The sequence below is a fragment of the Lynx rufus genome, unplaced genomic scaffold (assembly GCF_022079265.1).
Source record: "Lynx rufus isolate CCGP_SWC_20201006 ecotype Redwood Valley unplaced genomic scaffold, mLynRuf1.p SCAF_1, whole genome shotgun sequence".
Taxonomy (NCBI): domain Eukaryota; kingdom Metazoa; phylum Chordata; class Mammalia; order Carnivora; family Felidae; genus Lynx; species Lynx rufus.
Window position 1 is genome coordinate 173,704,130 of NW_025814823.1, and position 17,105 is coordinate 173,721,234.

At 56.1% G+C, this 17,105-nt stretch overlaps 1 protein-coding gene across 1 annotated transcript in view; it reads right to left on the reverse strand.

Moving 5' to 3' along the window:
• The window catches only part of UNC5A (unc-5 netrin receptor A), a 60,828-nt gene extending 44,454 nt beyond the window's left edge, over window positions 1-16,374 (reverse strand). The window contains exon 1 of the mRNA XM_047072744.1: window positions 16,305-16,374. Coding sequence (XP_046928700.1) covers window positions 16,305-16,374 — 70 coding nt within the window. The remainder of the gene's footprint in view (window positions 1-16,304) is intronic.
• Between the last annotated feature and the right edge of the window lie 731 nt (window positions 16,375-17,105).

Here is a 17,105-nt window from a genome sequence, read left to right on the forward strand (position 1 = left end):
GTAAAGCAGGAGCACCAGGAGAAGAGAAAAACAATTTTTGCAAGAATTTAATGTGTCAGAAGTAAACGTTAAGATGTAGAAAAACTGGAACCCTCATGCTCATGCATGCAACATAAAATGGTGCAGTTGCTGAGGAAAACAATTTGGCATTTCCTCAAAATTAAACCCTAGAATTACCATTTGACCCAGCAATTCCACTCCTAGGTTTATACCAAAGATAACTGAAAATGGGGTTTTAAACAAATATTTGCACATGAGTATTCAAAGCAGCACTATTCACAATAGCCAAAAGGTGGAAACAACCCAAATGGATGATAACGGATAAACAAAATGTGGTCGATCCATACAATGGAATATTGTTCGGCCGTAAAAAGGAATGAGGTACTGATACATGCTACAACATGGATGAACCTGGAAAACATTTCGCTCAGTGAAAGAAGCCAGACACAAAAGGCCACATGTTGTATAATTCAATTTTACATGAAATACCCAGAATAGGCAAATCCGCAGGGACAGACAGCAAGCTGGTGTTGCCAGGGGCTGGGGGAAGGGGGAATGGGAAGTGACTGTTAACAGGGTGTCCCTTGGGGTGAAGAAAATATTTTGAAACTAAATAGAGGTGATGGTTGCACAGCATTGTGAATGTACTAAATGCCACTAAATTGTGTACTTTAAAATGGTTAATTTAAAAACAAAAAAAAAAAAAATTTTTAAAGTAGGCTTCATGCTCAGCGTGGAGCCTAAGGCGGGGCTTGAACTCACAACCCTGAGATCAAGAGTTGGACACTTAACTGACTGCCCTCTGCCTGCCCCTGCCTCAGGATCACCTCCATTGAAAGCCCAGGGCTGGGTCATTCTGGATCATTTGCTTCATTTCACAAATGAGGCAGAGGAGAACATCCGGCCAGGGGCTCGCATTCTGAATACAGAGCAGTCCTGGGACCCAGGCCTCCTGACTGCCAGTCCAGGACAGTGTCTAGCCTCTCCAGACCTGGGCTCTCTCGTGCTGCACCCTCTTCTCCTAGTCACTTTCCTTATCCCTGTTGGACTTCTCAGATCTGCTTCGCAATTTTGTGCCTTTCTGGTAGGCAAGGGGGCATGTAGCATAAATGAACACAGAGATACGTCATTATGCTCTCTCTTCACCTAACTCCACGTCCCTGCGCCCAGACCACAGTGGACCCTTTAGTAGCCAAGTTCATTCCCACCTCCAGGCTGCTGCACCCACAGTTGGATCTCCTGTCATTCAGGTCTCAGCTCATACCTCACCTCCTCAGAGAGGTCTGACCATCCAGTCTAACCTGGCACCCAGCACGCCCGCATGAGCCCACTCATGGTCATGTGGTCACGTGGCCCTCTCTGCCTGCCTTCCAACTCCTGAAGAACATTCCTCATTATCTGAATCTACTAGTTTATGGTCATCTCCTCCCACTAGAGTGAGCTCCTCAAGGTAGGGCCAGCACCTGCCTTGCTCACTGAGTATCTATAGTGCGAAACACCTAGCCTGGCACCCAGGAGGTGCTCCATCAACACTTAATGACAGGTGTGCCCCCACCTTCACCTAGCCCTGTCCCCCAGGCCATCCTCTCCACCTCCCTCAAAAACTCACTAGGGCCCTGGGCCTTCTGCCCCACCCCCTTCTGCAGATGGCACACAGAGGGGCTAGGGCTGCGACCTGGCTCTGTGGTGGCTGCCATGTGACTTTGTGAGGTCACTTCACCTCTGAACCTACCTGCAGAGAGGTTAGGTGCAAGTGCTTTGCAAACACTCAGCAGTCAAGCTTGTCTTGCCCCTGCCCCCTTTGCTTGGGTTCCTCCTCTGAAGCATCCACCAGAACCCAAGCCTTTTCTGGCTCATCCTTGTACCCCAGCTCTATAATTTCTGAGTGTCCTCTGTGTCCTGGCATCCACTCTTCCCCACTCTCTAATGCTGGCTCTGGGCTTCTGCATAGGTCCCAAGCAGCTCCTCGTGGCCTCCTCCCAGTGCACAGGTCCTCCAGGCCTCATCTGCATGCTCCTTCCTTTCAGCCTTCCTTGTGGCTGCCTCCCAGCCCTGCTCAAAACTTAAAAATTTCCTGGATCCTATTGCTCTCTCTTTGGTCTGCTTCTGGCTTCCTCAGAATCTCCTCCCAAATTTTCCTTTTCCATCTCAATTGCAGCCATTCCCTAATCGCTCTTTAGAATGGGATCTGAGCTCACGGTACCCATGACCAGCTCCTTAGGAACGGGCCTTTCATCTCCACTTCCCACCCTCATTGCATCTCAAAGTGCCAGCCCTGGCTTTCCAGTGATCTTTTAGATGTTTGCACCTGCCCATCTGCCACTGCCTCAAACTGAACAGGTGAAATGTGATGCCCCAAACACAGGCTCTCCTTGCTGGAAGGGAGGGAAGGGGAAGGAGTGTGCCTGCAAATGTTTTCAGGGCTTGCTATGTGCAGAGCACTGTGTGGGATGGAGAGTGCAGCCTTGTGCGCATGGGCAGTGGGGGTGCACACCTGTCAAGGTGACAGCCTGGTCCTAGCTCCTGCTGACCCAGGGAAATGGGCTCATAGTGCCCAGGTCTGATTCTTCTATTTTCCCTTCTGAAAACGTTTTAACGTTTATTTATTTTTGAGAGACAGAAAAAGACAGAGCGTGAGCGGGGGAAGGGCAGAGAGAGAGGGAGACATAGAATCTGAAGCAGGCTCCAGGCTCTGAGCTTTCAGCACAGAGCCTGACGTGGGGCTTGAACCCACCAACCATGAGATCATGACCTGATCCAAAGTCGGACACTAGGTGACTGAGCCACCCAGGTGCCCCCTATATCTGATTTTTCAAGGGAAGCCTGAAATCTGGATTTTTGTGTGTGTGCATTCTCTATTTTTTAGAATGTTGCATCTGCTACCTGGAGGGTGAATGCCCTGCACACTGCCACCTTTGGGTGCCTTGCTCACATCATCATGTGTTCCTCCTGAGATCCTGTGCCAGGCCTCCTTCAGGTACAGGGTACCAAAACCCAATCCACACTGGCATAAGCCTAAAACAGGAAGTTCTTGGCTTAAGGGCCAGAAAGGCTGCTGGGGCAGCTCACAAGACTGATAGAAAAGTTCAGGGAACTGAGTCTCCAGGGCCTTGGGACAATCTTCCCTTCTGTTTGTCTCTGATTTGCCTGTGTATTGGCCTCACTCTTCTCACCAGACAGGCTCTCTCCACACATGGGGGAAGTAGCTACCACTGGCCCAACATTCCCACCTGCATCTTTACAGGCTAAACCCAGAGGCAGAGATGGCAACTTCTCCACCTGCAAGTGACAAAAGCCATGAAAAGAATCCTGATTGGTCATGTGGCCACTTGGGATCAATTCATGTTGCCCAGGATCTCCATCAGGATTTGCCCATGAAGATGCTTTCCCTGGGGGACGGATGGAACCCTATGACTGACAGTCCCAACAGGACCACATGGTATTGGGGAGGAGGTCACCTAAGGGAGGGTAGGGGTGCTATGCCCATGAGACCATGTGTTGAGTACTCAAAACTACAGAGAAACTACAACACCTCACGAGATGGGGTCAATTCTCCGGAAAGCCCAGTTCCCAAAGGGCAAGAAACTCCTCAAGGACAATGAGTGAGGGTGGGCCTGAGAGGAGTCCGAGTCCGTTCTGGAGCCCCATCTTTTCCCCTTTACCACGAAGCCTCACCAAGGCCACCTGCCTCCCACCCATGGTCTCCTTGACAGGTCCCAACAGGGAATGTTCCAACAGCCCCACCGACTGGGAGCTCACTTCCTGCTAAGTCTACCCATGTCACTGCTTGTTAGGAAGGTCTTTCTCAGCCTCCTGTGCCTCTCACCTGCTGGTCCTGACCCTGCTCTCTGGGGCTACACAGAACAAAGCAAATCCACTTTCCTTTCCTGCCTCCAGTGCCTTAAATTAAATAACACAACCCCATCGCCACCCAGACCTTTGAGGACTTCTCTCTTAGGACATGACTTTAAGTCTACCCCTTGGTTTCCCATGGGCCAGAGCCAGTTTCTGTTGCTTATGGCCAAAGTGCCCAGACTGATGGCCATGCTCTGGAGAGGGCCTGGCAGGGTGGAGCTCCCTGGTTGGGGCCCCCGGTACTGTGGGGCCTTCTTGCTCTCCCGGCTTCTTTCTCATTCATTACACAGCTCCCAAGCCATTTTCTCTTTCTGACATCACTTCCCGTGGCTCAAAAGCTCTGAATCATGTTTGCCTCTTCCCGGTCCCATGCCTTCCACATGTAACATCCAGAGGCTCCTCCTTTCAAATGTCTCCCACAACCGTCTCTCACTCTATCCCTGCTACTTGCTCTCTGGGAAGGGGGGGCCTCATCATTTCTTGCCTGGATGACCACCACAGCCTCCTGGCTGGTCTCCTTGCCTCCAGCCTCACCCTGCTCCCAATCTATCCTCGATGCGCTGCCAGATTAATCTTCCTTAAACACCATTCACCTCCTGTCTCTCCCCAGCTCAACGATGCAGCCAGCCCTATCGCTTGTTGGTCCCCCGCAGGCACTGTCTGCCTCTGCTGGGCTGTGCCTCCTGGCTCCCCTGTACACACACTGTCACTATGGAATGCCTGTGCCCTGCCCCATCCGTTCACTGTCTGGTCCAATCCCACCACATGCCAAGGTCCCAGGTGGAGTCCCTTTCTTCTGGCCTTAGGGACCGCCAGAGCTCAGAAGCAGAGCATGGCGGGGAGTGGTGGGGGGAGGGGGGAGGTGGTGGCCAGGGATGAGCCCCGAAGCCACAGTCCACCCTACAGGCCAGCAGGTAGGTTATCCATGCCCGGCCAATCTAGGCTCTCAAATGTCGCTATGGCCCCTGCCACCTCTCTGCTCATCCTTACACCCCACCCCGCCTCCAGGCTGTTAGGAGTCATACCTGGCCAAGTCACCGGGGGGTGAGTCATCCTTCACCACATCAACTTTCCTTCTCAAACCCTTCCATGAAAGCTTGTCACCCCAGAATAAGCACCTTCCCAAGATTCCAGACCTGCAGGGTCTTGCCCTTGAGGCTCTCCGTCAGTGCTGTGAGCCAGGGACCTCATGCTCCACTTCCTTACGCTTTAGGGGTGTGGTCACAGAGGCCTAAAGTGAGCGTACTCGGTGCAGTCCACATAGCATCGCAGCACCTCCCATGCACTGAGCATTTACTGTGGGCCTGAATGGGGCTAAGTTGTTCCACATGGAATACCTCATTTAGTCCTTGCAACCCTATGAGGTAGGAGCCTCTCATTATCCATATTTTCTGGATGAGGAAACTGAGGTGCAGAGAGCTGAAGCTACCTAACGTCACCCAGTTTAAGCTTCTAACCCACACCATCACCGGCAGAACCCTGGCTCTTAGTGGCTCTGGTGCCTAAGTGACTCCCCACCCTCAGCCCACCAAAGGGCCTGGTGTCCAGAAGGAGCAGCCCCTCCAAGCCTGGGGACATCGGTGGGTCCTACAGGCAGAGGCCTAAAGACCCTCTGTCACTCTCTCCTTGTGACCACTTCTTCAGGGTGACCAGGGAATAGCAGTGTGCTACAGCCGGCTCACCTTTGCTAAAGACAGACCATAATTAAAATTTGTAGAATTTTTCAAGCCAGCTGATATCACATTGGTAGCTTAAAATAGGCCACAGTGGGAGTATTTACACCATGGAAATTGGCAAACCAGTCCCCCAGCTCTCCCAGAGTGCCAAGTGTTAAACTTTTACCAGCACATCACTGCTGAGGAGGGAATGCTGACCACCCTCAGAAGGGCATCCTGGCCTTTGGGTGGTGGGCTTCAGGAAATTCACACCAAAGACAGCCCCTGCCCCTCTCCCCCAGTAGAGCCAGATTTCTGAAAGTATAGGGGTCTTGAGAAGAATGTATGAGTCTCAAAAATGGACCTCTGGCTGTGTGAACCCAAAGGATATGGAGAAAGAAGTTCTCTAGAATAGTGTCAGGGAAGCTCTGAGCCCTCATGACCTTCCCCTTTTGTATACAACCTTCGTGGGAACTTGGGGGGCCCCTGATCTCAGCAGCAGGGCCCAATGAGACAGGTAAGTAATTTCCCCTTTCCTGGTTCCTTTCTCACTTCAGGGCCTACTTTTTAAGTCTCTTGGCCCTTCTCCAACAACCCAATTTCTCGCCGGTACTTTCCCTTTTTTGCTTAAATTTTGAGAATCAGTTTTGTTGCTTGCACTTGAAAACCCCTGATTCATTCACTGAATCAACTTGCCGCCTCTTTGGAAAAGCAGACGGCAGCTCATCATCTCCTGCCCCATGACCACTCCCATTCCCACTTCCTCGGAGCCCAGCAGTGGGCCTCAATGGTTGGGGTGGGATCTGTCTGGCCCCAGAAACTTGAACTCATTCAAAACAACCCCTTGGCCTCTCTGATCACGTCTTCTTGGTTTTCGGTGCCTTCTTACTAGAGTTTGTCCTGCCCTTCCAGTTCAGTGTCCTCAGCTGCAAAATGGTGGGATGGGAAGGCTGGCTTCCCAGAGCTCCCCAGTCAGCAGCCTTGCCCTTTCCTAGTCTTCCTCCTCCAAGCCCCCTCCTGCACCATGTGGCTTTGGCATTTCCCACAAGCCTCAGCTGGACCTGAGCTCAGCCTGCCCTGCATGCTTCTCTACTCCATGTCTCTTGTCAATGTTTTTGTCCTTGGTTTTGGGCCATCTTTCCATGCTGGTCATGTCCATTCCTGGAATGGAAGCCAGACAAATATAAAACCCAACAAATGTCCTGAAGGGGCCACAGCATGATGACCTGACGCCAACCCCAAGCATGATTCTGGTGGACCTTCTCTGTCAACTACAGATGACTAAGGAAAGTGGTAACACAGAGAGACATACTGGGACTCCGACAGACCCATCACTCCAGACCAGCTTCCCTTATTATAGTTACTGTTCTGGTAGATCAGGGCCAGACTGGAAACAGTGTGTCTGGATTTCAGCCAGGCACCTGATAAAATATCTCAGGATCTGCAAATGGAGATACATGAACCAGATGACAGAACACTTAAGGGAATGTAAAACCTGTTGAATGGCTGGCATTGTTTGTAACACAGCTGATTAAATAGCTAAGGTCAATCCAAATCCAAACTTGGGTCTTTACCTTTGAGCCTCAGGCTGTGTCCTTGGTGCTATTCAGCATTTTGATTAAATATTTGGGCAAACTGTATTGATGACACACTGGTTAAATCTGAGGACAATGTGCCCATCTCTTCCTGGTGAACAAGCTGCAAATGGTCGCAAATAGGACAGTGGCATAGGTGGCTTGGACCCAGGCTAAATGGCAAAACCCTAACTGCTGGCTGTGGGGACTGGCTCACATGGCACAGCACTTGAGTTGGCCCAATGGGGAAGGACCAGGACATGTGTTGGATGGCTGAGGGAAGAGATGCTCTCTCCTTCCCCCTGGGCTGGGCCTGCAAGGATGTAGCCCTGGTAAGTTGTGGCAGCCACCTTGGGACTGTGAAGGGAGAGGTTGTTGGAGAGTGGTGCCAGTCCCCCAAAAGAGCAGAGATGAGGCATGGATCCTGGCCATGCCGTTTTTTTCTGGATCCAACCATGCCTGAAGCTAGACTACCTTTTAGTTTCATGCACCAATAAATCCTTTTTTTTTTTTTTTTTTTTTTTTTGCTTAAGTAACTTTGGGTTGGGTTTCCTAATATTTGCAACAGCTACACTTAGTATCCTGTGATAGTTCGTGCCAGAGCATTGTATCACAGTGGGATGAACTCCTGGGACTGACATCCAGAGGCAGGCAACAGGAATGTAGGGGACAGGGAAGGGGCTTAGAACCATGCTCCATGAGAAACAGCAGAGAGGACTGGTGGTGCCTGGCCTGGAAAGGGCAGATGGGGCCAGGGAGGAGCCCTGTCTTAAATAACTGAAAAGGGGGAATCCTCCTTTTGTCAGAAGGAGGAGCCAAGAACCATCTGGGGGAGGTTACTGAGAAGGATTCCTCCTTGTAACAAAGTGGCTTTGAACAGTCTCAGCCACCTGACGATGTGTGGCCTGGGGCAAGTTGGAAAGCCAACCCCCAGGCGGATTTATATTCAAAATTCTGTGGCCTGGACAGCCCTGCCTAGGTTGAGGAAGCACCCAAGGTGGGGTCAGGAGGCAGGATATACAGTGCAAAGAGCTTGGAGAGATGAGGGGATAAGCCCAAGACCAGAGAGTATCAAAGTCTCCTGACTTTCTTCCATAGTCTTTCATGTCCATGGGGCACCCGACAAGGCCTTGAGAGTAAATGACCACCTAGGACAGCATTCTGCTACCCACGGTGTGGGAGGGGGTAAGCAAGGGGGTCAGGCTGAGCAGTAACAAGGTTCCAGCCCTACCATTTCTTGAGCCTCAGTGTCCTTTTCTAATAAATGGGACTAACCTTACCTATCTCGTGGTTTGTCCTTAGGTTCTGATCAGATGATGCAGGAGAGCCCAGCACGGGCCATGATTACTACCATCATGAAGTTAATTAAGGAATAAAAAATGTAGCAAGTCTACAACCACCGAAAGCTCCTCCTCTCTCCGCCCCAAGCTTCTCTTCTAGCTGAAGGAAGATGAGATTTGGAGTCAAAGACCTGGATTGCAACTCCAGCCCTGCCTAGTTTGGCCAGGGACTGCAGGAAGCCGTGCCCTCCCACATCTGTGAAATGGGACCGAGGGCAAGCAGCGCATTCGAAGCCCCTCGCCCGCAGGAGGTGATCATGGAACGCGGCGTTCTCCTTTCCGCAGCGAGGTCAGCCGGAGTGCTCTGGCGGTCTCACGCACACCAGACCTCCAGTGTGACCCACCGGCCAGCCACGTCTACGGGGCCCGGGAAGACGGGGTGGAGGGGTGGGGGGGGAGGAGGCGGGGGTGCAGCTGGGCGCGAGAACCGAGGCGCAGCGGAGGCCGCGGAGCTGCGGTGCCGGGAGGCTGGACGCCCGCTCCCCGGGCGGCAGCCGAGCGCTCAGCCAGGAACTTGTTAACAGGCCCCGAACAAAGAGCCACTAATCCGGCAGGCGGGCTGGCGGGCGGAGGGATCCCGCCCCTTCCCCTGCCCCTGCCCCGAGTTTACAGCGCTCTCAGCACCCGCGCCGAGAGGGGGCGGGGCCGCGGGGCAGGACGCCCCCGGAGGCGCCCCTCCCCAGGGCCCCAGCCGGCTATGGGGCGGACGGGCGCAGTGGCTAATGGCTAATCCCCTGGGCTCGAGCTCCTAGAGAGTGGCTCGGGCTCCCGCCGCCCCTCGGCCGCTAACGTGCCCTGCAGCTCGCCTGGCCGGAGGCCCGCATCTAGCCCGGGACCCCGGCCTGGCAAGCTACCCAAACAACGAGGCAACGGGGTGGGGATGGTGTTTTGGGAAGCAGGGTAGGCTCCCGCCACGCGGGGATCCTAAGGAAGCATTCCTACCTGCCTGTGCCTGGCACCCTTTTATCGGGGAGTAGTGAGGGGGCTGGAAAGATGCTGACATGGGAAAACCCAGCAGCCCCTCAACTCCATCTGGTCTCCGCCCCAATCAGGAGGGAGTAAGGTCTCGCTCCGGGTGTACTGCCGGCAGGCTCTTGGCTGGACGTGCTGGGGTGGAGCAGTGCGGGGTGGGGCCCACCTGCCGTCCGGGCTGGGGAGGTATAGGGCAGAAAGGATACATCGTCGGAGCTCCCTACCCAAGGGCCCTGCAGTTGTAGCTCTCAGGCCCCATCAATCTAGACTGACCCCCCTCCTCAAATCTCAGCCACATATTTGCCTTGGAGCTCAAGGTCACCCTGAGCCTTCCAGATGGACACAGCTCTGACATCTAGGTGTGGGGAGGGTCCGAGTTCTGGGAGACTCACCCATCAGGGCGCTGGCCCTTGGTGCTGTCTTCAGGGGCCTCCTCCTCCATCTAAGTGGAACCTAAAACCTACCCCTTTGGGGCCTACCTTAGGGATGAGCAGCTGCCATTCAGGCCTCCCCAGATTTCTGAGTCTCTCCCTCTCCCCCATCTCAAACAGGGCTGGGCTGGGCTTGTCAACAACCACACCTGGAGAAGGGGAGGGGAGGGGACTTCTATAAGCGCTACTCCTGGGTGTCAAAAGAGACAATCAAAACACAGGCCTCTCCTCATGCCTGTGTCCTCCCACTTGAACCCCTAGCTGCACCCCATCCCACAAAGATGGCACCAAAGACTCCCCCCAGGTGAGGACAGAACAGTGTCCTCTGCCACATCGTTCCTCGGCAGTTGCTAACATTGCATGCCTACTGTGTGTCAGGACTGTGACACACTGATGACATGTATTAGTCCACCTAATCCATACAACAACCCTGTGAGGTGGGTCCTTTTATGACTCCATTTTATAGACAAGAAAACTGAAGTGCAGGGAAAAGCTAGATTGCCAGCTAGGACTAAGGGTGGGGCACAGGGGGTACCAAGGGCACACAATTTAAGGAGGCCGACCCTGCCCTTGCACAACTTAATTTCTGCACCCTGGGCACCTCCCTTGCCTCACCCTAGTCCAAGTCCTCGTCCAAACTCAGACTTCAGAGCTTGCCCACTCAACCCTTCTACCACCTCCTCAACGTGCCTGGGGGTCTGGCTCCCGAGGGCCAGCGGCTGCCTGTAGCACCTGACATTAGTGCCTCGGAAGAGGGTGGCCTTAGACACTGGCACTATGACCTTCTTGGGACCATAAGAAGGCCTGTTTTTGCCAATGCGGGTGTTCACCAGCTAAAGCAGGCCCTTATTTCCTGCCTTGGGTGCTGGGACTCACAGTTCCTACCTCTGCTTCACAGCCACTTTCAGCCCTGCCACAGCGGCCACCTGGCTCCAAGGCAACATGGCAGCTACCGCTGGGGTGGCTGGAGCCTTTGGCAGGTGCTGAGCATGTGTGAGTGTTTCCTGGGGGAACCTGATGCTGAGTGCACAGTCCACCCCAAGCTCTCAAGGCAGCCTCCCTGCACACTAGCCTCTGCTCCAGTAGAGTCATCAAGTCCAATGCTTTAATATACAGAGGCCAACAGCCCAGAGAGGTTAAGTGACTTGTCCAAGGTCACACAGCAATAGAATGGCAGAGCTGGGACTAGAATTTAGTTCCATCCAGGGACCCCACCCCCTTTGCTACTATTTTCTGTGTGTCAGAGCTGATCATTAGCACATGGTTCCAGGACAAGCTGCACCCAAATCATCACCTTCATAGAATCCCAAACAAAGCTCTTTGCACACTGGAGGAATCGGTGTCTGAGTCAGGCCCAAGTCCCTGCAGGGGGTGGAGACTGTGGGGGGGGGGGGCGGTTGCTTCTTCCAATTAAAAGCATGACTCTTTCCTGGGACTCCTGCCTGCGGCTGGAACAGCGACAAATGCTTTCTTCTCTTATCTCTGGGCTTGGGCCCTGATCACCACCTTAGGACTCTAGCTCTGTCCTAACTCATGCCCCTTCAAAGCCAGGGAAAATGGAGGAAGGAGATAAGCCACAGGGGTCTGCTCCATGTCAGGTTCCACCCTGGGGCACTCTCTATGTTGACCACCATCTCATTACTATAGCTTCAGGAAGCAGAAATGACCCTATTCTAAAGATGTGGGAACAGGCTGGGTAGTAAAAGTTACTTGTCCAAGGTCAGGTGGCTTAGAGTGAAACCTAGACCTGTCTGTCTCCAAAGCCCCTGCCCTTTCCACTCTACCTGACGGGAAGAGGGGGTTGAGGCTCCCCAGAAGGCAGGAAGACCTGTCAGTGCCATTCCCATGGGAGCAGACAAGAAGGGTAAAGGAGTGGACCAGGAGAATTGATCACAGGAAGCCGAGCTCCCATCTGGGTGGCGAGGATGGCTGGGGCTCATGGGCCAGACTCTCCTGGTGCTTGGCCTCAGGAACCAGAAGTCCCAATAGGTGTTGCACACAGCAGCCCAAGTTTTGGTGTCAGTTCCATTCCTGAGGATCAGGGTGGGGCCTGAGGAAGAGGCCATGAGACCAGTCTGTCAGGGTCAGGAAGGGCAATGCCATGACTCTACGCCCCTTAGCCCCACCTTCCAGGGCCTTGAGTCTAAAGGTTTGGTGCCCAGAATGACATTATTTGCATGAGAAGACACCCATCCAGGAACATCTATGACTGGGAGGGGGAGGGGTGAGCAGGGAGGTTCCTGCTCAGTAGACCTGGGCCTACAACCTGTGTGAAGGACCCACAAACATGCATGATCACATGAGCTTGTTTGCCATCCGTGTGAGGCTCCAAGACACAGCTACCCCATGGTGAGGCTTTAACCTGCTCATTCCTACCCTGGACAGGAGCCATTTCCAGCCTCCCCAGAGTAAAGCAGTCTGTGTCCAGGGACAGGGATGGGGAAGGCTGCCAAGGGGGACAGAGTAAACTTCTCCCCCCTCTCTAGCCATAGCAGCCCTCCTTACCTAGCCAGAGAACCCAAACACACATGGAGGGGAAAAAAAAGAAAAAAAATAAGAACTTGACTGGCCATGACTCAGAGCATGTTGGGGGCTAACAGCAGGGTCATAGTGCGGTGGACAGTGGCAATACCCGTAGAAAACACTGGCATGAATGAATAGCTAACTTGGGCCAGGGGCCTCTGGCAGTTGCCCCAGGCCCCATGTGCCTCTCTAGGCCTGAGGAATCCATCCTGTCGGCCACTCAGAGCTCATCGATGTGCCATGGCCCCTGTGTGGGCCCTGGGAGGAGTTGGGGAGTCCCCTTGGAGGGAGCTGAGATAAACAGAACAGTTGTACTGGCAGCAGCAGGGGGACTTGGCCTAGGTCTGGACAGAGCAGGAGACGTTGGGCTGTAGGATGGGGAGTGTGGCTGGCGGGGCCAGGGGCACCAGGTCCTGCAAGGCAAGGGAGCTATAGTGCAGAAGCCACAACTTGACTGGGGGTGTGGATGCCTGGCCCACCAGCAGTTAAAGCCAAGTTCCAATGGATCAGCCTAGTCATGCGTGGTGATGCAGGTGTTTCCCTAAGTGCCCCCAGACTCAGGTTTGGACTTCACCTTCAAGCACTGGTGAGCCACAGAAGTCTTTTTAGTGGGGTCCCAGCCTAGATACCAGGGGCATTAAGCAAAGTAGAGGAGGTACATAAAGGGGATGAGTGGGGTGGCCACTGCACTGGTACAGGTGGGAAAGGTGAGGGAGAAAGGGGCTGGGGGGGGGGCAGGTGCGGTGACAAAAGAGGAGAGGGACACGAGCAATGTCACAAGTAGAAGCGAGCTGGAGGACTTAGTGACAGATTAGACATGAAGCGTGAAGGAGAAGGGAGAGCCAAGAGAGACTGCAAGGTTTCCAGCCCCAGGCTGGAGGACTAGGGGGGGTGAGGGGAGGCAGCGGGAGGGGATTGGCCTGGATAGAGTAGGCTCAGGCATGCATGTATGTGGACACACGTGTTCCCAGGCAGCAGCCAAGCCCAATACTACCGCCTTTGCAAGAAGAAAGGGTCCCCCTACCCGGGGCTTAGGGCAGCTCCTGCCTTTGAGACTGCAGGTCTGCAGGTCTGGGGCCCAGAGCAGGACCAGGTGGGAGGAAGGTATGTGAGACAGGAGGGGCTCCTAGCCCTGGGCTGAGGCCAAAGTTGGCTGCTCAAAGAAACCTGCCAGTGACCCACGGCTGGGGGCTTGGTACCTGGATCAGTACCAATCCCCGGGTTCCCGAGGGAAGCCCCTCCCAACATGGGCAACAGGGAACAGACAGGACCAGCCCTCTCCTGGGGGTACCTGGGAGGCCCTGAAGCCCAGCCCAACCCATCCCCAAGGCAAAGTGAGAGCCTTAAAGAATTAAGACACCCTCCCCCAACCAACTGCTCCAGTTTGGGGTGAGGGGTGGACAGAGGGGTCCAGGACCAGCCCTGAGGATGGGGGTGGGGCTTGGGGAAGAGGCCATCAGGACAGATTGTTGAGGTAAGGACGGACAATACCACAGCTCAGTGCCCCTCAGCACCACCTTCCAGGAGAGCCAGCTCCTCATGGGCCCCTCCCCCTAGGAGTGCAGAGATCTGTGTGGCAGGGCATCCAACAGGTGTGAGCGGCCCACAGGGGTGGGGAGGCAGGTGGCAGCTGTGTGACTGGGTATGAATGGGAAAAAGCTGTGAGACAGGGTGTGGGGGAGTGTCCCCGTGTGCAGGGGCACACAGACAGTGAGTGTGCTGAAGGGACAGGCTTTTGTGTGAAGCAGTGACAGAGGGTGGGCCCTTGGCCTGGGGAGCCAGAGGCTGCAGTCCTGCTGGCCCCCGGCGCCCCCTGCCGCCTGACTGGCCGTCTCTTCCTCAGCCACTCACACACATTTTTCACTGGCTGCTGTTGCCGAGGAGATGATGGGTGGTGTGGGAGGAGGTGTGGGAGGAGCTGGGGTCATCTCAGGGCCAGCCTGCCTGGGCACGTGTGCCCAGAGCCTGTGGGGGACAGCAGTAAGGGGCCCCAGATAAGAAGAAGGGCCCCTGCATGCCGTTCAGAGGCTCCTCCCACAGGCCTGAGAGTTCATGCCCAGAGGCAGCCTCTGCTCCAGGGCAGCCCTGCGGCACGAGTGCCCACCTGCCAGCTCCCTGGGCAACCATGGACCAGGCCCCAACAGGTGCCCCACCAACCAGGGATGCGGTTCCCCAACTCTATGACCTTCTGAGAAATCCATGCGGCACCCCCCAGGCTGAGGCACCCTGACTCACCAGCACCCATCACCCCCTTATCGACACATGCTCACCTGTGCAACTGCTCACAACGACCACACACATGTGCAGGAGGCCAGCCGTCACACAAGCTCATCTGGCCACACACATACCAATGCCATACACACTGCTAGCCCTCATCGTCACCGGGGCACACATGCCAACCCACAGCCTTCACACGTGCTCAGGCATGACCACACAGCCCTCTCACACACAGCCGACTTGGTAAACATTTCCCGGGCACCTACTCGGTATCTGGCAACACCTCCCCTGTGTGAGGAGCATGAACACCCCCAGTTTACCATGACCAGCTCACCAACCCTGCACTCCCCTGAGGGTTGCACACACGATCCGAACACGGATATATGTGCAATAGGAACACACACCCAGCAGTAGTGCAGCCTCCTGGCTCAGTCAGGATTAAAAGGGGAGGTCATGGGGCAGAAGGGTTTGTTAAAGTGAGGATTTAGGGGGGACAATGGGGTGTTGGAAAACGGATGGGATAGAGTAGAGGGAAGACTGAGGGGGCAGAGTGGGGAGGGCAGCCAGGCAGAATGGGTGCAGGATGTGCAACACAGAGACCCTTTAAAGAAACAGCCATCAGCCTCAATCATGGGGCTGTTGTAAGCGCTCACTCATTGATCTCTAATCAGTCTGGTTTCATACCTCAGGAACCCCAAAGCTCCCTTCTGACATCTAGGATTAACAATGGCCTGGCCAGGGTAGGAGGCATCCCCCAGGTTCTCAGAGCAGCAGGAATCAAGAATTGCTAGGGTGCACCCCGTGTCCCCTTGATCACACAAATGACCCCCCCACACACACACACACATAAGCTCAGCTCTGCTAAGTGCATGGATGGTGGGGAGGAGAGATCAGGAGGCCCTAACAACTCAGCCTAGGTGGAAGCTCAGGGAGAGCAGACAAAGGATGCAGGGGAACTCCCCCCACCCCAAGGGAGGTGGGCTGAAAGCCTAGTTACCAAGCAGGTTAGGGTGGCCAACGGGACATTGAGGGAGGAGGAAGGGCGGTGCAAGGAAAGGGAGAAGGGAAAGCGGCAGCGGCCCCACCATGCATAACTCTGGCCCCCACGCACCGAGGAGGCTGGGAGCCACAGCCCTGGCCAGGGGCCGCGGGCCTTTGACTGTGCAGGCTGTAAGGGCTGGGGGCTGGTGTATGCGCCTCCACGCCTGAGTGTGTGCGTGTGCGAGCGTGTGGCGGGGACAGAGGAGGACACTGTGTTCTGGACGTGGGCAGAGGCCAGTTGCCAAGTGGGAATTGTGAGTAGCTGTTTGGGTCAGATGCTACCGGGAAGAGGTATCTTAAGCCCCCTCCTCAATTTCCTGGGCACTGGGATGTGGTCAAAACCTCTATCTATGACTCTCAGAGTCAGGCTCCCCCGGGCGTTGATTCAAACCCTCGACTCTGCTCTGGGGCCGGGCAACCAGCAAACTTCCCCCGCCCGGAGGCGTGGAGCGTTTACACTCGCCAGCCCCGCGCGCTGACAGCTGCTCCAGCACTTGGCAGAACCCAGGCTTCCGGGGAAGCGCGCGGGGAAGCTGCGCAGCAGCGAGAGGCGGCCCCCGCGTCCCGCCTCGCAAAGTTTGGCCTCCGGGGGCTTCCAGACGGGTCCGGCCGCGCGGGTCAGGGACCCCCCCATAGCAGCGAGCGTTCGCGCGCACAATCCCCCGCAAGCCTCCCCAGAGCGCGCGCGTGACTCACCCGTGCCGTGGAGCCAGGCGGCGAGGACTATGCCCAGGAGCGCTGGCCACAGGCCGGGCCGGACGGCCATGGCCGCGGGCGGGCGAGCTGGCCGGCCGGGCGCGGGGCCCCGCGGGCGGGAGGGCGGCTTTCAGCGCCTCAGCCCAGAGCCCCAGCCCGGGGCGCCCTCGGGGCCCATGCCAGCGGACTGCGCTGCCTTGGGGCGGCCGGCTGCGGGGCGCACGCGGCGCGTGGCTCCCCTGGGCACCGGGAGCACAGCAATGCAGCCGGGGCGGAGCGCAGCGCCAGCCGCGCCGCGCACCGAGCCAGCCGCCGCGCGGAGCCCGCAGCCGGGGAGCGGGCCGGCGGGCGCCGCAAAACCCGGACTGGAGCAGCGGAGCGGGGCGGCGGCAGGGCGGGGCGGGGGAAGGAAGGAGGGGCCCGGCCGCCCCACGCCGCGCGCTTGGGCCACCCCCAGCTCCGGGGATCCCTCCCGGCGTTGCCCGAGGCTCCCCCGGGGAGGGGTTGGGGTGGTGGGCGGGGAGGCCTCCCACCGCCCCGCGCGGTCTCCAGGGACAAGGCCTGGAGTCTGAAACCCGGAGTGGATCAGTTGTCCGGATCCGGGCTCTCCCAGACCCGCCAGCCTGCGCACAGGTGGCCCGGGAGGGGCCCAGGGCTGCGGCGACCCCGGCGCGGCGCCAGCCTGCAGAAAACGGCTTGGGGCAGGGGTGCTCGGGGCAGGTTCCGCTGCAGTCCTCTCCCCCACCCCACCCCACCCCACTCCCCGCCTCCCAGCCGCGCTCCGAGGCCGTCTGCGTGCCG